The sequence below is a fragment of the Pan paniscus genome, chromosome 2 (genome assembly GCF_029289425.2).
Source record: "Pan paniscus chromosome 2, NHGRI_mPanPan1-v2.0_pri, whole genome shotgun sequence".
In the NCBI taxonomy this organism is placed as follows: domain Eukaryota; kingdom Metazoa; phylum Chordata; class Mammalia; order Primates; family Hominidae; genus Pan; species Pan paniscus.
This window is the reverse complement of record NC_085926.1, coordinates 8,925,401-8,948,094: the sequence shown is the minus strand read 5'-3', so window position 1 is coordinate 8,948,094 and position 22,694 is coordinate 8,925,401. Positions and strand designations below refer to the sequence as shown.

General features: G+C 37.8%; 1 protein-coding gene and 1 non-coding gene across 3 annotated transcripts in view; one reads left to right on the top strand and one right to left on the bottom strand.

Annotated features, from left to right (window-relative positions):
* The window catches only part of RAD18 (RAD18 E3 ubiquitin protein ligase), an 85,996-nt gene that overhangs the window by 29,372 nt on the left and 33,930 nt on the right, over positions 1-22,694 (top strand). For both annotated transcript variants that reach the window (XM_008966829.4, XM_055110896.1), the window contains one exon: positions 22,023-22,099. In XM_008966829.4, the coding sequence (XP_008965077.1) occupies positions 22,023-22,099 (77 nt within the window). The remainder of the gene's footprint in view (positions 1-22,022; positions 22,100-22,694) is intronic.
* Positions 4,142-4,266, bottom strand: LOC112439461 (small nucleolar RNA SNORA43). The gene has a single exon (XR_003027738.1). It is a non-coding gene; the product is annotated as a small nucleolar RNA SNORA43 (small nucleolar RNA).

Sequence of the window (22,694 nt, the reverse complement as noted above, 5' to 3'; positions counted from 1 at the left end):
TAAATAAATACATTTTTGATAGATAAGACATGCAAATGTATTCCTTCAAAAGGTACCTAGAGTATGCTATGATAAGCCAGCCTTCCTCTCACCCTGCCTTCCAATCCCCAGATCCCTTCTCAGAGGCACCCCATTGCCAGTTTCTCATGTGCCTATCTAGGGAGAATGTGGTGGGGAAGAGTGGATCTGGAGAGCCTGGGTTACAGTGCCCGTTTTTCAGCTTTGTGGCTTGGTGACTGTGGGCACGTTACTTGATATCTCTGTACCTCAGTTTTCTCCTTCATAAAATAAGGGTTATAATAACTACCTGCTTCATAATGTTGAGTGGAATAAATGATAAAAGGCATGAAAAGTGCCTAGCACAGTACCTTAGCAAGTAGTTAGCTTTCAGTAAATGTTGCCATTATGATTATTGTACACAAACATATATCCTTTTCATTACTGTTGTTACAGAATGATAGTATTCTGTGTAGTGCACTATTTAGTGGTTGGTTCTTTTCATTAAACCACACACATATATTGGAGTTCTTTCTATTAACATATAGAATTGCCTAATTTTTAAAAACTTGGAGAATAACATGCAAACATTAAAACACACAAATTATAAGTGTATTGCTTGGTGAATTATCACAAAGTAAATTTCATAAAGTGAAATGTCATTGTAGCCACTACTGAGATCACTACCAGTGTCCCAAAAGCCCTATCTGCCCCCTCCCATTCACTCCTTCATTCTCACATTTGACCACTATCTTGACTTCTAACCCCATATGTTCATTTTGCCTATGTTTGATCTTTAAATAAAGGGCCAATAGCTTATGTATTCTTTTGTGCCTGCCCTCATTTGTGCAACATTATAAGATTCATTCATGTTTTTTTATATGGTCATGATTTTTTCATTTTTGTTGCTATATGGTATTCCATTGTATAAACGTATCATCTTATCCATTCAGTGTTTAATAAACATTTCATTTTGTTCCCACTTTTCCTCTATTAGTAATGCTGCTACCAATAATCTTTTATATATCTTGTGGTGCACATAGGTGCATGTTGCTGTTGGATATATATATACAGGAATGGAATTGGTGTTATATATTTGCAGATGTTCAGCTTTCATGGATACAGCCCCAAATTCAGTAGTCATATACACTTTCATCAGGAGGGTGTGAGGGTGTCAGTTGTTCTGCACCCTTGACAACATCACCATTGTTAACTCTCCATTTTAGCCATTTTAATGGGTCCATGGTAGTACCTTGTTATTTTAATTTGCATTTCCTTAATGACTTATAAATTTTATATGCTTGTTGGCCATCTGGATGTCCTCTGTGGTGAAATACCTGTTTAAATCTATGTCCAACTCTTCTGTTCTGTGGGTCTATTTTTATTCTTGTTTGTGGGAGTAATTGAAATTTCCTGGATAAAAATCTTTTGCTGGATGTATGTACATTTCTAATTTCACCTTTTCACTCTCTTAATGGCATCATTGAAGAGTAGAAGTTCCTAAAATAGTCCAATTCATTACATTTTTCCTTTTGATCAGTGCTTTGCCTTAGCCTACTTCAAGATCATGTGGATCTTCTCTTGTTTTCTTTTAAAACTTTATTGTTCTTGCTCCTAAATTTTGATGTACGGTTTATCTGGAATTGATCTTAGCATATGTTGTGAGGTGGAGGACAAGATTGTCTTGTTTTCTTTCCATATGAATAAGCAATTGATGCAGCACCACTTATTGAAATGCCATCCCTTCTCCCACTGAATTGCCAGAAGTCTTGGCTGAGAATCAGCTAAGTGTACATGTGTAGGCCTGGACATTGTTTTGTTCCATTGGGCTATTATTTACCGTTGAGCAGGATAAATAATGTGTGTCTTAAGTACTTTATGATTAATTTATAATAGGTCTTGCTGTCTGGTAATATAGTTCTTCCAGTTGTGTTTATTGAGGTTGACTTGTTTTTTTCTAGGCCTTTTGTATTTCCATGTAAGTTTTTAAATTGGGATTACATTGAATTTATAGATCAATTTTGAGATAGTTGATATCTGTATAGTATTTGAGTCTTCCAATTCATGAATATGGTTTATCCTCTTTTTTGTCTTTGATTTTTGTCAGTAATGTTTTGCAGTTTTCAGTGTGAAGGTCTCACCCATCTTTTTAAAGAGTTATTCTCTGATATTTTTGATGCAGTGGTACACGATGTTTTATTCTAAAATGTCAATTTTTATTAGTTGCTTGTACAGAAAAATACAACTGGTTTTTCTATAGTTTCCTTATATCCAATGGCTTGTCGCTTTTTGTATGTACCCTTTTTATTGATGTATAACTTACTTACATGTAGTACGTCCTTTAAAAGTGTATAGTTAGATGAATTTAGGCAAATGTATATTGTCGTTTAGCCATTGCTCTAACTGAAATGTAGAACATTTCCTTCATCAGCAAAAGTTCCAGTGCCCCTTTGCTGTATATTCCCTCTCTTTTACTCTAAGACCTCAGGAAACACTGATCTCTTTTTTTGTCCCTATAATTTTACCTTTTCTAGACTGTCACATAAATGGAATTACACAAATTGTATAGTATGTAGCGTTTTGCATATGGCATCTGTCACTTAGCATAATACTTTTGAGATTTTTCCATGTTGTTGCTTTTACCAGTAGTGCATTTATTTTTTATTTTATTTTATTTATTTATTTATTTTTGAGACAGAGTCTCTCTCTGTCGGCCAGGCTGGAGTGCAATGGCGCGATCTCGGCTCACTGTAACCTCCGTCTCCCAGGTTGAAGTGATTCTCCTGCCTCAGCCTCCCGAGTAGCTGGGACTACAGGTGCCTGCCACCACGCCTGGCTAATTTTTGTATTTTTAGTAGAGATGGGGTTTCACCATATTGGCCAGGCTAGTCTTGAATTCCTGACCTTGTGATCTGCCCGCCTCTGCCTCCCAAAATGCTGGGATTACAGGCATGAGCCCCCGTGCCTGGCCAGTGCATTTATTTTTTATTGCCAAGCAGTGTTCTGCTTTATAGCCATGCCACAATTTGTATATCCCTTCGCCTGTTAATGGACAACTGGACTGTGTCCAGTTTTTTTATTATCAGTAAAGCCGTTATGAACATGGGTTCACAGGTCTTTATGTAACCATATGTTTTCATTTCTCTTGGGTGGAGTGGAATTGCTGGTCATATGGTAAATGTAACTATAAGAACCTGCCATACAGTTTTTCAAATGACTGAACCATTTTGCATTGTGAGAGAGTCCCACTTTTGCCACACCCTTGCTAACACTTGGTATTTTCATTCTTCTTAATTTTAGCCATTCTAGTCAATGTGTAGTAGTGGTATCTCATGATGGTTTTAATTTGAATTTTCCTGTGACTAGTGGTGTCTGCTGTCTTTTGATATTTTCATTTGCTATTTGTATATTTTCTTTGATAAAGGCTCGGTTGAAATATTCTGCCCCTTAACTCTTTTTATTGATTTGTAAGTTATTTATATATTCTGGATACTGAATTTTTAAAATATATGTGTTGTGAATATTTTATCTTAGCATGTGGCTTACCTTGTCATTTTCTTAATGATGTCTTTGAAGAGCAGAGAGTTTTAATTTTGACGAAATTTAATTTACTTTTTTTATGATTTATGCTTCTTATGTATCATTTCATGATTTTTTATGTATACAATTGTGTTGCATGTCAACAAAATATTTGCTTATCCTAAGATCACAAAAATTTTCTCCTGTGTTATTTTCTAGTTTTATAATTTTAGCTTTTATATTTAAATCTATGATCCATTTTCATTTAGTTTTTCTGTATGGTGGAAGGTAAATGTCAAGGTTTATTTAAAAAATATGTATATCTAGTTTTTCAGCACCATTTGTTAAAAAGACTATCCTTTCCCCATTGAATTACTTTGCCTCCAGTGTCAAATCCTATCGGCCACGTATATAACATGTGAATCTATCTAGAATCTATTCTGTTCCACTGATCTATATATCTGTCCTTTCACTCATGACACACTCTTGATTTCTGTAACTTTATAGTAAGTCTTAAAATTATCAGGTAGTATAAGTCCTTCAACTGTGTTCTCAAAATTGTTCTAGGTCCTTTGCAATCCCACATAAATGTTAGACTCAGTTTTGTTGTTGTTGTTCCCCTAAGAAATGTCAGGCTATTATCCATTCTTGTTGTTCACTGTTTTCTGAACACTGAGTGTAGACATAGCCACTTTCACTTCGCCCCGATGTTACAGGCATAGCAGAGCATCCTGGCAGGTCCAGGACAGCATCTGCAGGGCAGTCAGTTTATTAGTGTGTACCTTTTGGGATTTTGAGTGAGATTACATAGATCAGCTTAGAATTGATATCTTAACAATATTAAGACTTTTAATGCACAATCATGGTATGGCTCTTTAGGCCTCCTTTACTTTCTCTCAGTAGTGCTGTCTACTTTTTTATGTGTGTGTGTTCCATGTATTTTGTTAAATGTATCCTTAAATATTTCATGTCTTTTGGTGCTATTGTGAGTAGTTTTAAAATTTTTATTTCTCATTGTTTATTACTATTTTAAAGAGTCATTTTGACATTTATTTTTGTATATATACTTGTATACTATTAACTAGTGAAACTCATATTTCTAATTGCTTTTTTATAGATTTCATAGGATTTTTATATACACAATCAAGTTACATGGCAATAAAAACAGTTTTATTTATTTATTTTTTTCAGTCGATATGCCTTTTATTTATCTTTCTACCCTTGGTTAGTTGCATTGGTTAGAACCTCCAGTGCGATGTGGAATAAAAGTGGTGTGGGCAAACATCCTTTCCTTTCTCCAATATTTTTTTTAAATGAATTTCTTAAGAAAGGATCTCTAACTTTCATCTGATTTTTCAAGGGTCTATCTCCCCAGAAGGAAGAATAATTGCCTTCAAAAATCATTTGAGTGACAGTACTATTGTATCAATATATGTTCTTTTAATTCTGGAATACCCCAACTTATAGGTAAAACATTTAGTCTTTCACTATTAAGTGTGATAGGTTTTCATAGATGCCTTTTATGAGGTTGAGGACATTTCTTCCCTTCCTAGTTTATTATTATGAAGGTGTGTTGAATTGTCATTTCCTTATTCTACATCTATTGAGATTATTATATTTTTATTTTTTCTGTGATATGATTTATAACATTGAGTTTTAATCAGTTTATTGAAATATAATTCATATAATACTGAGATATAATTCATACCCACGTGAAGTGTACATACAGTTCAGTGGTTTTCAGTATATTCACAGAGTTGTACAACTATCATCACATTAAATTTTAGAACATTTTGTTACCCCGAAAAGAGCCCAGTATCCATTAGCATCATTATCTACCAACCCTTCCAGCCCTAGATAGCCACTAATTTACTTCTGTCTCTATAGAGTTGTCTATTCTGGATATTCCATTTAAGTGGAACCATATAGCATGTGGCCTTTTATAAACTAACTTCTTTCACTTAGTATAATGTTTTCAAGGTTTATCTGTGGTCAGTACTCATTTATTTTTCATTGCCAAATAATATTCCATTGTATGAATATGTCACATCTTTGTGTCAGTTCATTAGTTCAAGTCTGACATTTTTCCACTTTTTGGCTATTATAAATAATGCTGTTATGAACATTTATGTACAAATTTTTATGTCGACATATGTTTTCATTTCTATTGTGTCTTTACCTAAGAGTAGAATTGCTGAGTCGTATGGTAATTCTATTTTAACATTTTGAGGAATTGCTAGACTGTTGTCCAAAGTGGCTACACCATTTTACATCCTACTAGCAATGTATAAGAGTTCCAGCTGTGCCGGGCGAAGTGGCTCATGCCTGTAATCCCACCACTTTGTTTGGGAGGCCGAGGCGGGTGGATCACCTGAGGTCAGGAGTTGGAGACCAGCCTGGCCAACAGGGTGAAACCCCGTCTCTACTTAAAATACAAAAAATTAGCTGGGCGTGGTGGCAGGCGCCTGTAATCCCAGCTACTCAGGAGGCTGAGACAGGAGAATTGGGTGAACCCAGGAGGTGGGGGTTGCAGTGAGCTGGGATCGTGCCATTGCACTACAGTCTGGGCAACAGAGTGAGACTCCGTCTCAAAAAAAAAAAAATAATAATTCCAGTTGCTCCATGTCCTTGCCAACACCTGTTAGTCTGTCTTTTTCCTAGTGGGTGTGGCATTGATTTACATTACACTGATTAATTTTTGAATATTAAACTAACCATTCATCTTTAGCAAGGAATGTGTTCATTTCATCTAAGTTGTTGAATCTATAGCCAGAGGGTTCTTTTTGTTTTTGTTTTTTTAAGTAACATTTTCTTGTTAACCTTTTAATATCTGTGGGATTTGTGGTGATTTACTGTCTTTCATTTTCTATACTGAAAATGTGTCTTCTTTTTTCCTGATACCTATAAGTTATTAATTTTTCTCATTTTTCTAAAGAATCATCCTTCAGCTTCATTTTTCTCAAATTGCTTTTTCTCAGTTTTTGTCTGTTTTTCTATTTCATTGAATTCCAGTCTTATGATTTCCTTCTTTCTACTTCAGGTTTAATTTGCTCTTCTTTTTTTAGCTTATTATGGTGGAAGTTTAGATAATTTCAGATTGTTCTCGATGTATTTAAAATACAGATTTTTGTCTAAGTACTATTTTACCTGCATTCACAGACATTGATAGGTTGTATTTACCTTTCCATCCAGTTAAAATATTTTCTAATTTTTGTTGTGTATTCTTCTTTGATTCATATGTTAAATAGAAGTATTGTTTAATTTTTAAAGATTTGGTTATTTCTTAGATACCTTTTTATTATTCATTTCTAATTTTATTCAATGTTGGCCAAAGAACCTGTTCTGTATCATTTCAGACCTTTCACATTTACCGAGACGTGCTTCATAACTTAGGTGTTAGGTCTTCCTGGTGAATATTGCATAAATACTTGAAAAGTTTGCTTTTTTGTGCGGTGATCTGTAAATGCTATGTAAATTTGCTTGATAGTATATTCAAGTCTTCAGCATCCTTGCTGATATTCTGTTTACTGATTCTATCAATTACTGAGAAGCTTTTTGAAATATCCAACTATATTTATAGATTTTTCATTTTCCCTGTCAATATTTTCAGTTTTGTTGTATTTTGAATCTCTTAGTATTATTATGTATCTTCTTGATTAGTTAGCCTTTTTATTATTATGGCATATATGTCTTTGTCTCTGGTAATATTCCTTCTCTCAAAAATCTATCTGATATGAGTATAGCAACTACTTTATTTCATTTTTCTTTAAACCTATTGTACCATTATGTTTAAGCTGTGTTTTATTGTAAGCCGTATATGGTTTGGATTTTCTTTTTTAATTTAATTTGACAAGCTCTACCATTAAATTGTAGGGTTTAAACTATTTTAATCTCATTTATTCTATTTGGTTGGGTTTATATCTGCCATCTTGCTTGTTTGCTATTCTATCATTCTTTTGTTTTTTCTTCATTTCCTGCTTTCTTTTGGATTAACTGAGTATTTTTTAGTTTTTTATGTTATCTTCATTTTATGAGCTATACTTCTTTTTGTTTTTTTGTAGGGGTGATTGTTCTAGTTTACTATATGCATTTTTAACTTATCTCAGTCTACCTTCAATGAATAGTACACTACTTCATGTATAATGGAAGGACCTTAAGACTTTCATTCTTTTTTTTTTTTTTAAGTTTTAGGGTACATGTGCACAACGTGCAGGTTTGTTACATATGTATACATGTGCCATGTTGGTGTGCTGCCCCCATTAACTCGTCATTTACATTAGGTGTATCTCCTAATGCTATCCCTCCCCACTCCCCCCACCCCAAAACAGGCCCCAGTGTGTGATGTTCCTCTTCCCGTGTCCAAGTGTTGTCATTGTTCAATTCCCACCTATGAGTGAGAACATGCGGTGTTTGGCTTTCTCTCCTTGCGATAGTTTGCTGAGAATGATGGTTTCCAGCTTCATCCATGTCCCTACAAAGGACAGGAACTCATCATTTTTTATGGCTGCATAGTATTCCATGGTATATATATGCCACATTTTCTTAACCCAGTCTATCATTGTTGGACATTTGGGTTGGTTCCTAGTCTTTGCCATTGTGAATAGTGCCACAGTAAACATACGTGTGCATGTGTCTTTATAGCAGCATGGTTTATAATCCTTTGGGTATATACCCAGTAATGGGATGGCTGGGTCAAATGGTATTTCTAGTTCTAGATCCCTGAGGAATCGCCACACTGACTTCTACAATGGTTGAACTAGTTTACAGTCCCACCAACAGTGTAAAAGTGTTCCTATTTCTCCACATCCTCTCCAGCACCTGTTGTTTCCTGACTTTTTAATGACTGCCATTCTAACTGGTGTGAGATAGTATCTCATTGTGGTTTTGATTTGCATTTCTCTGATGGCCAGTGATGATGAGCATTTTTTCATGTGTCTGTTGGCTGCATAAATGTCTTCTTTTGAGAAGTGTCTGTTCGTATCCTTCACCCACTTTTTGATGGGTTTGTTTGTGTTTTTCTTGTAAATTTGTTTGAGTTCATTGTAGATTCTGGATATTAGCCCTTTGTCAGATGAGTAGATTGCAAAAATTTTCTCCCATTCTGTAGGTTGCCTGTTCACTCTGATGGTAGTTTCTTTTGCTGTGCAGAAGCTCTTTAGTTTAATTAGATCCCATTTGTCAATTTTGTCTTTTGTTGCCATTGCTTTTGGTGTTTTAGACATGAAGTCCTTGCCCATGCCTATGTCCTGAATGGTATTGCCTAGGTTTTTTTCTAGGGTTTTTATGGTTATAGGTCTAACGTTTAAGTCTTTAATCCATCTTGAATTAATTTTTGTATAAGGTGTAAGGAAGGGATCCAGTTTCAGCTTTCTACATGTGGCTAGCCAGTTTTCCCAACACCATTTATTAAATAGGGAATCCTTTCCCCATTTCTTGTTTTTGTCAGGTTTGTCAAAGATCAGATAGTCATAGATATGCGGCATTATTTCTGAGGGCTCTGTTCTGTTCCACTGGTCTATATCTCTGTTTTCATACCAGTGCCATGCTGTTTTGGTTACTGTAGCCTTGTAGTATAGTTTGAAGTCAAGTAGCATGATGCCTCCAGCTTTGTTCTTTTGGCTTAGGATTGACTTGGCAATGCGGGCTCCTTTATGATTCCATATGAACTTTAAAGTAGTTTTTTCCAATTCTGTGAAGAAAGTCATTGGTAGCTTGATGGGGATGGCATAGAATCTATAAATTACCTTGGGCAGTGTGGCCATTTTCATGATATTGATTCTTCCTACCCATAAGCATGGAATGTTCTTCCATTTGTTTGTATCCTGTTTTATTTCATTGAGCAATGGTTTGTAGTTCTCCTTGAAGAGGTCCTTCACATCCTTTGTAAGTTGGGTTCCTAGGTATTTTATTCTCTTTGAAGCAACTGTGAATGGGAATTCACTCATGATTTGGCTCTCTGTGTGTCTGTTATTGGTGTATAAGAATGCTTGTGATTTTTGTACATTGATTTTGTATCCTGAGACTTTGCTGAAGTTGCTTATCAGCTTAAGGAGATTTTGGACTGAGATGATGGGGTTTTCTAGATATACAGTCATGTCATCTGCAAACAGGGACAATTTGACTTCCTCTTTTCCTAATTGAATACCCTTTATTTCCTTCTCCTGCCTGATTGCCCTGGCCAGAACTTCCAACACTATGTTGAATAGGAGTGGTGAGAGAGGGCATCCCTGTCTTGTGCCAGTTTTCAAAGGGAATGCTTCCAGTTTTTGCCCATTCAGTATGATATTGGCTGTGGGTCTGTCATAAATAGCTCTTCTTATTTTGAGGTACGTCCCATCAATACCTAATTTATTGAGAGTTTTTAGCATGAAGGGCTGTTGAATTTTGTCAAAGGCCTTTCCTGCATCTATTGAGATAATCATGTGGTTTTTGTCATTGGTTCTGTTTATATGCTGGATTACGTTTATTGATTTGCGTATATTGAACCAGCCTTGCATCCCAGGGATGAAGCCCACTTGATCATGTTGGATAAGCTTTTTGATGTGTTGCTGGATTCAGTTTGTCAGTATTTTATTGAGGATTTTTGCATCGATGTTCATCAGGGATATTGGTCTAAAATTCTGTTTTTTTGTTGTGTCTCTGCCAGGCTTTGGTATCAGGATGATGCTGGTCTCATAAAATGAGTTAGGGAAGATTCCCTTTTTTTCTATTGATTGGAATAGTTTCAGAAGGAATGGTACCAGCTCCTCCTTGTACCTCTGGTGGAATTCGGCTGTGAATCTGTCTGGTCCTGGACTTTTTTTGGTTGGTAAGCTATTAATTATTGCCTCAATTTCAGAGCCTGTTATTGGTTTACTCAGAGATTCAACTTCTTCCTGGTTTAGTCTTGGGAGGGTGTATGTGTTGAGGAATTGATCCATTTCTTCTAGATTTTCTAGTTTATTTGTGTAGAGGTGTTTATAGTATTCTCTGATGGTAATTTGTATTTCTGTGGGATTGGTGGTGATATCCCCTTTATCATTTTTTATTGCATCGATTTGATTCTTCTCTCTTTTCTTCTTTATTAGTCTTGCTAGCTTCTTGATTTTTTCAAAAAACCAGCTCCTGGATTCATTGGTTTTTTGAAGGGTTTTTTGTGTCTCTATGTCCTTCAGTTCTGCTCTGATCTTAGTTATTTCTTGCCTTCTGCTAGCTTTTGAATGTGTTTGCTCTTGCTTCTCTAGTTCTTTTAATTGTGATGTTAGGATGTCAATTTTAGATCTTTCCTGCTTTCTCTTGTGGGCATTTAGTGCTATAAATTTCCCCCTACACACTGCTTTAAATGTGTCCCAGAGATTCTGGTATGTTGTGTCTTTGTTCTCATTGGTTTCAAAGAACATCTTTATTTCTGCCTTCATTTCATTATGTACCCAGTAGTCATTCAGGAGCAGGTTGTTCAGTTTCCACGTAGTTGAGCGGTTTTGAGTGAGTTTCTTAATCCTGAGTTCTAGTTTGATTGCGCTGTGGTCTGAGAGATAGTTTGTTATAATTTCTGTTCTTTTACATTTGCTGAAGAGTGCTTTACTTCCAACTATGGTCAATTTTGGAATAAGTGTAATGTGGTGCTGAGAAGAATGTATATTCTGTTGATTTGGGGTGGAGAGTTCTGTAGATGTCTGTTAGGTCTGCTTGGTGCAGAGCTGAGTTCAATTCCTGGATATCCTTGTTAACTTTCTGTCTCGTTGATCTGTCTAATGTTGACAGTGGGGTGTTAAAGTCTCCCATTATTATTGTGTGGGAGTCTTATTCTCTTTGTAGGTCTCTAAGGACTTGCTTTATGAATCTGGGTGCTCCTGTATTGGGTGCATATATATTTAGGATAGTTAGCTCTTCTTGTTGAATTGATCCCTTTACCATTATGGCCTTCTTTGTCTCTTTTGATCTTTGTTGGTTTAAAGTCTGTTTTATCAGAGACTAGGATTGCAACCCCTGCCTTTTGTTGTTTTCCATTTGCTTGGTAGATCTTCCTCCATCCCTTTATTTTGAGCCTATGTGTGTCTCTGCATGTCAGATGAGTTTCCTGAATACAGCACACTGATGGGTCTTGACTCTTTATCCAGTTTGCCAGTCTGTGTCTTTTAATTGGAGCATTTAGCCCATTTACATTTAAAGTTAATATTATGTGTGAATTTGATCCTGTCATGATGATGTTAGCTGGTTATTTTGCTCGTTAGTTGATGCAGTTTCTTCCTAGCCTCGATGGTCTTTACAATTTGGCATGTTTTTGCAGTGGCTGGTACCAGTTGTTCCTTTCCATGTTTAGTGCTTCCTTCAGGAGCTCTTTTAGGGCAGGCCTGGTGGTAACAGAATCTTTCAGCATTTGCTTGTCTGTAAAGTATTTTATTTCTCCTTCACTTATGAAGCTTAGTTTGGCTGGATATGAAATTCTGGGTTGAAAATTCTTTTCTTTAAGAATGCTGAATATTGGCCCCCGCTCTCTTCTGGCTTATAAAGTTTCTGCCAAGAGATCCACTGTTAGTCTGATGGGCTTCCCTTTGTGGGTAACCCGACCTTTCTCTCTGGCTGCCCTTAACGTTTTTTCCTTCATTTCAACTTTGGTGAATCTGACAATTATGTGTCTTGGAGTTGCTCTTCTCGAGGAGTATCTTTGTGGCATTCTCTGTATTTCCTGAATTTGAATGTTGACCTGCCTTGCTAGATTGGGGAAGTTCTCCTGGATAATATCCTGCAGCGTGTTTTCCAACTTGGTTCCATTCTCCCTGTCACTTTCAGGTACACCAATGAGACGTAGATTTGGTCTTTTCACATAGTCCCATATTTCTTGGAGGCTTTGTTCGTTTCTTTTTATTCTTTTTTCTCTAAACTTCTCTTCTCGCTTCATTTCATTCATTTGATCTTCCATCACTGATACCCTTTCTTCCAGTTGATCGAATTGGCTACTGAAGCTTGTGCATTTGTCACATAGTTCTTGTGCCATGGTTTTCAGCTCCATCAGGTCATTTAAGGACTTCTCTGCATTGGTTATTCTAGTTAGCCATTCGTCTAATCTTTTTTCAAGGTTCTTAACTTCTTTGCCATGGGTTCGAACTTCCTCCTTTAGCTCAGAGAAGTTTGATCATCTGAAGCCTTCTTCTCTCAGCTCATCAAAGTCATTCTCTGTCCAGCTGTGTTCTGTTGCTGGTGAGGAGCTGCATTCCTTTGGAGGAAGAGAGGCACTCTGATTTTTAGAATTTTCAGCTTTTCTGCTGTTTTTTCCCCATCTTTGTGGTTTTATCTACCTTTTGTCTTTGATGATGGTGACGTACAGATGGGGTTTTGGCATGGATGACCTTTCTGTTTGTTAGTTTTCCTTCTAACAGTCAGGACCCTCAGCTGCAGGTCTGTTGGAGTTTGCCACAGGTCCACTCCAGACCCTGTTTGCCTGGGTATCACCAGCGGAGGCTGCAGAACAGCAAATATTGGTGAACAGCAAATGTTGCTGCCTGATCGTTCCTCTGGAAGTTTTGTTTCAGATGGGTACCTGGCCGTGTGAGGTGTCAGTCTGCCCCTACTGGGGGGTGCCTCCCAGTTAGGCTACTTGGGGTTCAGGGACCCACTTGAAGAGGCAGTCTGTCCATTCTCAGATCTAAAGCTGCGTGCTGGAAGAACCACTGCTGTCTTCCAAGCTGTCAGACAGGGACATTTAAGCCTGCAGAGGTTTCTGCTGCTTTTTGTTTGGCTATGCCCTGCCCCCAGAGGTGGAGTCTACAGAGGCAGGCAGGCCTCCTTGAGCTGTGGTGGGCTCCACCCAGTTCAAGCTTCGCAGCCTCTAGCAATGGCAGGCACCCCTCCCCCAGCCTCGCTGCCACCTTGCAGTTTGATCTCAGACTGCTGTGCTAGCAATGAGCGAGGCTCTGTGGGTGTAGGACCCTCCGAGCCAGGTGCGGGATATAATCTCCTGGTGCGCTGTTTACTAAGACTGTCAGAGAAGCGCAGTAGTAGGGTGGGAGTGACCCAATTTTCCAGGTGCCGTCTGTCACCCCTTTCCTTGGCTAGGAAAGGGAATTCCCTGACCCCTTGTGCTTCCCCGGTGAGGTGATGCCTCGCCCTGCTTCAGCTCATGCCCGGTGCGCTGCACCCACTGTCCTGCACCCACTGTCCGAAAATCCCCAGTGAGATGAACCCGGTACCTCAGTTGGAAATGGAGAAATCATCCGTCTTCTGCGTCACTCATGCTGAGAGCTGTAGACTGGAGCTGTTCCTATTCGGCCATCTTGGAACTGCCCCCGACTTTCATTCTTTGTACTATTTTTGTCATAGATTTTTCTTCTATGTATTTTAAACACTCTATAATACCTTGTTACTATTTTTGCTTTAAACTAAATAAAAATGGAAAAGATAAATAAAAAATGGAAATGGTCTGTGTTTACCTACACATTTACCATTTTCAGCATTCTTTGTTTCTTTGTGTAGATCTGGGTGTTCATCTGGTGTCATTTTCTTTTGCCTGAAAAAACTTCTTTTTTTCCTGGATTTCCACAGTGTTTGGACATTTCCTGAAAAACTTTATTTGTTCATTCTGTCTTGTTTTTTTTTTGTTTTTTTTTTAAAGATGGGGTCTTGCTCTGTCACCCAGGTTGGAGTGCAGTGGCGCAATGATAGTTCACGGCAGCCTCGGACTCCAGGAATCCTCCTGTTTCAGCCTGCCAGGTAGCTAGGACTACAAGCGCATGCCCAGCTAATTTTTGTTTGTTTGTTTTGTAGAGACAGGGTCTCACTATGTTGCCCAGGCTGATGTTGAACTCCTAGCCTCAAGAGATTCCCCTGCTTTAGCCCCCCAAAGTGCAGGGATTACAGGCATGAACCATTGTGCCTGGATTATTCAATATTTCTTGTAGTGCAGATGTGCTGTTGAGACAGATTCTCTCAGCTTCTGTTTGTCTGACAAAGTCTTAATTTTGCATTCTTTTAAAAAACTTTTTATTTGGAAATTTATAGGAAAGTTGAAAGACTATCATAGTGAATGCATAGACTGTACCCTTTGTACAGATCCACCTATTGTTAGCATTTTGCCTCATTTGCTTTATTTACTCTGTTCCTCTTTCTCTCTTTTTCTATGAATGTGTATATGTGTCCATATAATTACACACATATTTTCTTCTTTAACTGTCTGAAAATAAGTTATATAGTGTTTACCCTTTACCCCTAAATATGTCGTTGTATTATTTCTTAAGAAAAAAAGATTCTCTTTTATTGCCACTGTAGTTAGTACTTGTAGTAGATTTAACTTTGTTATAATACTTTTATTCATCTATCCAGTTTTGTTAGTGGACCCAATAATAACCTTTGTAGATTTTTTTTCCTGCAGTACATGATCCAGTTTTGGATCACATATTGCATTTCATGGTAATATCTTTTCAATCTCTTTCAATCTAGAATAATTCCTCAGCCTTTCTTTGTCTTTTATGACACTGGCCTTTTAAAAGAATACAGTCTTTGTTGTGTGTGTGTGTATGTTTTTCAAGTAAAATGTTCTCATTCTGGCAGAAAATTCAGATTATGCCTTCCTGGCCAGAATACTATATAAGTGATGTTTTGTCTTCAGAATATTACATCTAGAGCCATTTGACATCTGTGTACCCCTCATTTGTGATATCAGGCTTGATCACCTGGCCAGTTTCTCTCTCGTTTATACTTTACATCCGCCAGTTTCTCTGTGGTTTATACTTTACATCCGCTGCCTTGCTACTAATAAGAAGTCTGCAGAGACACTTCAACACTATGTAGCTATTCTATACCTCATTAAGATTTCACCCCTATATTTAGCATCCTTTGGTAATTTTTCTCTAAACTATTCTTTTCTGTGATAGTTGCAAAATGATGATTTTTCAACTTTAGCATTCATTTCACAGTTGCTAATTGATACTTGGCATGATTCTGAAAACAAGAGCCCTTCCCTCTGCCTTATTATTATTTTCTTTCTTTTTTTTTTTTTTTTAAGATGGAGTCTAACTCTGTCGTCCAGGCTGGAGTGCAGTGGCACGATCTCGGCTCACTGCAAGCTCCGCCTTCCAGGTTCACGCCATTCTCCTGCCTCAGCCTCCCGAGTAGCTGGGACTACAGGTGCATGCCACCGTGCCCGGCTAATTTTTTGTATTTTTAGTAAAGATGGCGTTTCACCGTGTTAGCCAGGAAGGTCTCAATCTCCTGACCTCGTGATCTGCCTGCCTCGGCCTCCCGAAGTGCTGGGATTACAGGCGTGAGCCACCGCGCCTGGCCTGCCTTGTTATTTTCTTATTTGTCTCTTATGAATATGGATTCACAGATTTTTAACTCATTACTTCTCTTAATTATTTTCGTGTTTGTATTTTTCCACATTTGGCCAGGAGGAGTGTCTTCATTCTAATTCCTGTCCTCATGACATACCCCCATTATTTTCATTACCATCTTCTTATTTCTAACATAACAAGATATTGCAGGCTTTTCTTGCTCTTCCATGCCCCAGCCCTGAAATCAGCCATTTCTTTGAGGAGCGCTGGTCCTTTTTATTGGTGAAACCAAGATATGGCTACCAGCTATGCTCATTGCTACTTGGTGTCTTTGCTTCTAGGCTATTTGAGCAGATGAAGCTGGGAAATATATGCATATATGTGCATATATATACGCACGCACACGTGGATACATATATACATACACATGCATGTATGCATATGTATACATGTAAATCCATGTACACTTACATGTTTCAAGGCTCTCAAAAGTATTTCATACAGGAGCAGTTTTGTTTTGTCTCCAGAGCATTAATTGCCTGTTGGATCATTTTTATGATGGTAGCTTTAAAATTCTTGTCAGATAATTCCAGCAACTGGGTTGTCTCAGGTATTGGCATCTTGTCTTTTTTCATTCGAGTCATGATTTTCCTGGTTCTTAATATGTCAAGTTTTTTTTTTATTGTATTCTGAGTATTTTTTATATTCTAATGACATTCTAGGTTCTATTTAAATATTCTAATTTAGCAGGAAGTCATCTTGTTTAAGTTTAGCATGCAGATCCTGGCCTACTTTTGTAGGCTGTGGTTCTAATGATGATTTAGTTCCCAGATCCCTTGAAATGTTATTTTGGTCTACTTTATTTAATTGCTACCTAGAGACTGTTGTGAATACCTGGTATTCCACACTGTGGTTCAATTTTCAAACCTTTTGGCATATTAATTGTAAACAATTTCACATGTTGGTCGGGGATGCCCTACACAGGCTGACGGAATTCTTTTCTCCAGTTTCCTTCTCTTTGCTATTCTCTTCTCAGTTATTAGTTGAGAGGGTGCAGTTGTCAGCTGCCATCATTGGAGGGGGTGTAGAAGTCTGAGCTCCTCACTAGGCTTCCACTGACTCTGTTGCTATGGGAGGACATCCTGCACTAGGACCCCGTCCGCCTCTGGTTGATGGGTAGAAGTCCATGCTCCCCACTTGCTCTCTGACAATACTGCACAGGGCAGGGAGCATCAGCAGTGTTTTGCTTGGGTAGGTCAAGTATTATCAAGGTTTCTGGGTGCCCTCTTTTTCAGTCCTTTGCTTAGAAAGAGTAGATTTTTCATGAGGCTTTTTGGTCTGTTTCTCTTGATGGCTCTGGACTTCTCCAGAGCCTAGTCTATAAGATACAGAATACAAAGACACCCCAGGGTGACACACAGTGTCATTCCTCACATGCTGAGATCTTAGCCAGTCCATCTTCCTCTTTCTACTTTCCAGAGTTCTCTTATAGTTGTCTGTTATGTATCAGGGTCTTTAGTCGTACTTAGCAGAGAAATGAGTCTAATCCATCTTGTTTGGAAGAAGAAATACTTTTTAATGTATTTTAAATTTCTGTTTTAGGGGCAAACACATTTAAGATTATGTCTTCTTGGTAAATTGACCCTTTTATCACGATATAATTTCCCTTTTTTTTTTTTGAGATGGAGTTTCACTCTTGTTGCCCAGGCTGGAGTGCAATGGCACCATCTCAGCTCACTACAACCTCCTCCTCCTGGATTCAAGCGATTCTCCTGCCTCAGCCTCCCAAGTAGCTGGGACTACAGGCATGAGCCACCACGCCCTGCTAATTTTTGTATTTTTAGTAGGGACGGGATTTCACCATGTTGGTCAGGCTGGTCTCGAACTCCTGACCTCAGGTGATCCACTCGCCTCGGCCTCCCAAAGTGCTGGGATTACAGGCATCAGCCACTGTGCCCGGCCCCTAATTTCACTCTTTATCCCTGATGACATTCATTGTTCTGGAGTCTATTGTGCCTCATATTAATAAAGCTCCTCCAGGTTTCTTTTCATGACTGTTTACATGAGACATCTCTTTCCATACTTTTATTTTTAACCTATCTTTTTATTTAAAATGGGTTAGTTTTGATAGTATATAGTTTGGTCTTGCTTTTTTATCCAATCTGACATCCTCTATCTCTTAATTGGTGTTTTAAAACTCTTTCTTTAATGTAAATACTGGTGCAGTTGGCTTTGAATTTAATATCTTGCTGTTTTTTCCTTTGTTCCGTCTCCTTTTTGTTATCTTTTTTTGCTGTCTTGGATTGAGCATTTTTTATTATTATATTTTATTTCTATTATTGTTTTATTACTTTACCTCTTTTTCAAAAAATTTTAGTGTTCTCTCTAGGGTTTGCAGTGTACGTCTTTCATTAGTTACAGTCAAGTAATTGTACAGCCTCACTTGTAAGAAACTTCTAACAGCATACTCCCAATTCCTAATTCTTTGTGCTGTTATTGTCATGAATTCCTTTTACATATACTGTTAAACCATTGCGTTGCTATTATTTGTCCATTAAACAGTTATCTTTTAGAGTAGTTAAAAATGAGAAAAAAGTACATTTTATACTTATCTTCATGTTTACCATTTTCACCAGTTTTCATTTCTTCTTAGGTAAGTTTCTCTCTGGTTCTTCTACTTGAAGAACTTGTTTTAATACTTTTTGTAATGGAGGGCTGCTAATAATACTTTCTCTCAGCTTATGATTTCCTCAGAAAGTTTTTGTCTTTCACTTTTGAAAGATATTTTTATTAGAATTCTGGATTGGCAGGCTTTTTTCTAATGCTTTAAAGACGTCACTCTATTGTTATCTGGCTTGAATAATTTCTGATGAGAAGTGTAATGTAATTCTTGATTTTTCTTTATATAATGTATATTTTTCCTCTGATGGCCACATGATTTTCTCTTTGTGTCTATATGCATGTTGTTGTCATTTTGGGTTTGTTTTTATATCTGTGTTGCTTGATCTTTGAGATTCTTGCATTTGTGGTTTGGTGTCTTTCTTATATTTGGCAAATTCTAGACATTAGTTCTTCAACGATTTCTTCTCCTCCCTTTTTTCTTCTTGTGTGATTTCTATTTTGTGTATATTTCTTGATATTGTCCCGTAGCTCTTAGAGGCTCTGTTCTGTTACAATTTTTTTTCTTTTTCCTTTTTTTCTCTCTCTGTGTTTCAGATTGGATAATACCAATCCAATTTTAGGTTCACTGATTCTTTCCTTAGCTGAGTCAAGTTATCTGTTACTGTGTTGGTTTTATGTGTCTATATCTATATATCTAACATTTCTATTTTATTCTTTCTAAAAAAAAGTATTTCCATTGAAGTAATTTCTACAGAAATGCCCCATCTGTTCATGTATGTTGTTCATCTTTTCTACTAGATCCTTTGTCATCTTAATCATAATTTGCTGCTTTTTCATGTTTAAGTTTTGATTGAAAGCCAGACAGTGTAGGTAAGAGTCTGAGGTGCCAGACTTTTTTTAAAAATGTACCTATATATCACTCACAGCTTAGGTTTTCCCTATGAGCCTGTGCCTCAGAGAGGGTCTCTCTCCATGTTCATTTCTCTCCTAGAAGTAGATTGCTGTTACGTATCACTTAGATCATGCTAGGTTTGTGGCAGGTAGAAAAGGAGGGTTCTCTGTTACTCTGATTTAGCTTCAGTCTTAGGCAGGTCTTTCAATCCTGCATCTCAGAGGTGGGGCTTTTTCAGCGATCCTGCCCCTCTCTCACTGCCAGGGGCAGGGGTCCTCTATGGGTCAGGGCCCAGAATGGTTTCCTGATCCTCCTGAAGGGTAGAGGGGGTTTTTTGTTTGTTTTTATTTACTTCCCTCAGCAACCGATGCTCTGGGGATAACATTTTTGCTGACCTTTCGTCAGTGGCTTAATGCTTTTTTTCTTCAGGGATAAAGATATGATTGGGGCTTCATGTCCATCCTGCAGTGGGGGTGGTTCTCTTTTGCCAGGATTGGATCTGGAGGAAGATCTTTTCTAATTTCCTGCCCTTCCCCAGTGAGCTACAGAGAGACTGAGGACTCTTGTGAGTGCCCACTGAGGTCTGTAGAAAATAGCCTGCAAGGCCAGGTGCAGTGGCTCACGCCTGTAATCCCAGCACTTTGGGAGGCCGAGGCGGGTGGATCACGAGGTCAGGAGATTGCGACCATCCTGGCTAACATGGTGAAACCCTGTCTCTACTAAAAATACAAAAAATTAGCTGAGCGTGGGTAGTCCCAGCTACTCGGGAGGCTGAGGCAGGAGAATGGCGTGAACTCGGAAGGCAGAGCTTGCAGTGAGCTGAGATCGCGCCACTGCACTCCATCCTGGGTGACAGAGCGAGACTCTGTCTCAAAAAAAAAAAAAAAAGGAAAATAGCCTGCAAATGGATGTGATGCCCGCTGTGTCCAAGCCACCCAGGATTTTTATATTTTCATGGTAGCTCACCCTTGGTCTTTTGCAGTTCATCAAAAAGTTTAGCTGAGATCTTACCCAGAGATAGGGTGGTACCAATTTTTCTCCGGTGTACTGTCCTATGTCAACCAGTGCTCATGATCCCTCTCTCTTCTAAGGCACTCATCTTTGTTTAGGTTTCAGGCTAGTTGATTGCCCTCTTACTTTAGCTCTGATGGATTCAAGAAAAATTATAGTTTTATAAGTTATCCAGCTTTTTCTCATCATTAGGGTGAGAGTGACATTATTTATAGCTCTCTACAACCTAAACAGAATCAGAAATCTCCCTGAAGAAGATTTAAGCCACGAAATTCTACCCAATCCTAATATAGTTTTCTTTTTTTTTTTTGAGACGGAGTCTCGCTTTGTCGCCGGCCTGGAGTGCGGTGGTGCCATCTCAGTTCACTGCAAGCTCCGCTCCTGGGTTCACACCATTCTCCTGCCTCAGCCTCCCAGGTAGCTGGGACTATAGGCGCCCACCACCATGCCCGGCTAATTTTTTTTTAAATTTTTTTATTTTTAGTGGAGACGGGGTTTCACCGTGTTAGCCAGGATGGTCTCGATCTCCTGACCTCGTGATCCACCTGCTTCGGTCTCTCAAAGTGCTGGGATTACAGGCGTGAGCCACTGCGCCTGGCCTAGTTTTCTTAATATCTTAGAAGAGGACATGCCAGATGTTCTCTATCTTTAGTGATGCTTGTATTAATGGATTGGATAGAATGCAAATGGTCCCTGTGTTTTTCATGTTATTCCATGACTCAGTTTGGAAAGGAGAGAACCACTAGCTGGTCATGTTCACAGAGAGATTGTTTACATTGTTTCTACTGATTTTACAATATCAAGGAGGCAAAAGTTACCTCTCAGTGCTCAGAAAACATAAACTTTGTATTGAGACAGTTGCATTCTTAAATGATCCTCATAAGGTCTGTGGTTTAAAAAAAATAAAACTTTAATGGGGATTATTTCAAACATATACAGAAATAGAGAAAAGAGTTTACTGATTTCCCCGTATGCCTACTACCCAGCTTAAACAATTATCACACCGTCTTAATGTTGTTTTATCTACCATTTACACCCCTTTTTCTTCCATGGATTATTTTGAAGCAAATTCCAGCTATAATTTTTAAGTATAAATGAGGGTTAGGGATTGTAGATTTTTATTTCCTACCATATGCATTTCAGTTTTAATGTATTGACTTTGGATGCAGAAAGATAGCATTTGCAAATTCTGTGCTGTTTGCATTCAAAGGCATTTAATGTTTGACAGGGTGTATTCCAGGTCTCTTTTATGTATGTAATTGGATTGGTAACATACCTACAGACAAAGGTTCTGGAGGCAAGGACATTTTTCCTGGTATTTGTAGACCTTTTTCTCTCCTTGAACAGTAGCCTGTTGTACTGCATTAAGTACATTGGAATTTGAGCAGACATCCCCTAATAATTGAACTCACACTAAAAAATTAATTTTCATATTTCATTGAGACTTCTGTTTAGACCTGTATATTCAAAGGAGAAAGCAAAATGACTTGACTTGACTCTTGTGTTGAACAGCATGTGCATGTGTAAGAGTTCAGTGTTTTAACTCCGTGTTATTTTTTTAACCTTTTGTTTTGAAATGGTAATTGATTCACAGAAAAATTGTAAAAATAGATCAGGGAGTTCACATATACCCATCACCCATCTTCTTCTAATGTTAACAACTTACATAATTATTGTACAGTGATTAAAAAAAACATGTAATTAACCTAGTGGTTATTTTCTTATTTTAACAGCTGCTGAAATAGTTCAAGAAATCGAAAATATGGAGAAGACTAGGATGCGTCTTGAAGCTAGTAAACTCAATGAAAGTGTATGTTAATGGGCTATTTCAGTATATGGATAGAAATGAAGAAAGTTTAATACCCTACAAAAATTAAAGCAAGCCATTATTAAATTTGTTCATTTACTAACACATTTCCACTTAGTGTATTATGATTTACTTGCAACTCATTTTAGGACAATATTTGATTGTACTTAGCAGTCTTCTAGCACAAAATGCAATCCAAAGTAGAGTTTGTTCATGAGCTAGAGTTCTATAGAAAATGCCTGTGCCTGTGCATCAGGCAGCTTTGATACTGGTCCTTTCTCTGCTGGTTGTGTTTGATAAGCTACCTCTAAGGACCTCTAAGCTACTGCTAGGGACCTCTATGATCCCTTTTTAGCTATGGCATTCTGCAATTCTATGATTATACTTATGGAAATGTTAAGTAATTATAAGAGGATAAATTAAGTAATTTGAGGATGGAATATTCTCTTGAGCTTTGGAGAGAATCAGAGACCTAAAATTCTTCACTGTTGCCTTCCACTAGCTTGATGCCCCAAACTTGAAGACAGGATACCAGTGAAGAAAATAGTCATTGTGTCCTGTGACACTGGAGGAAGTGTTTTGGTCTCTTCCAAGTAGA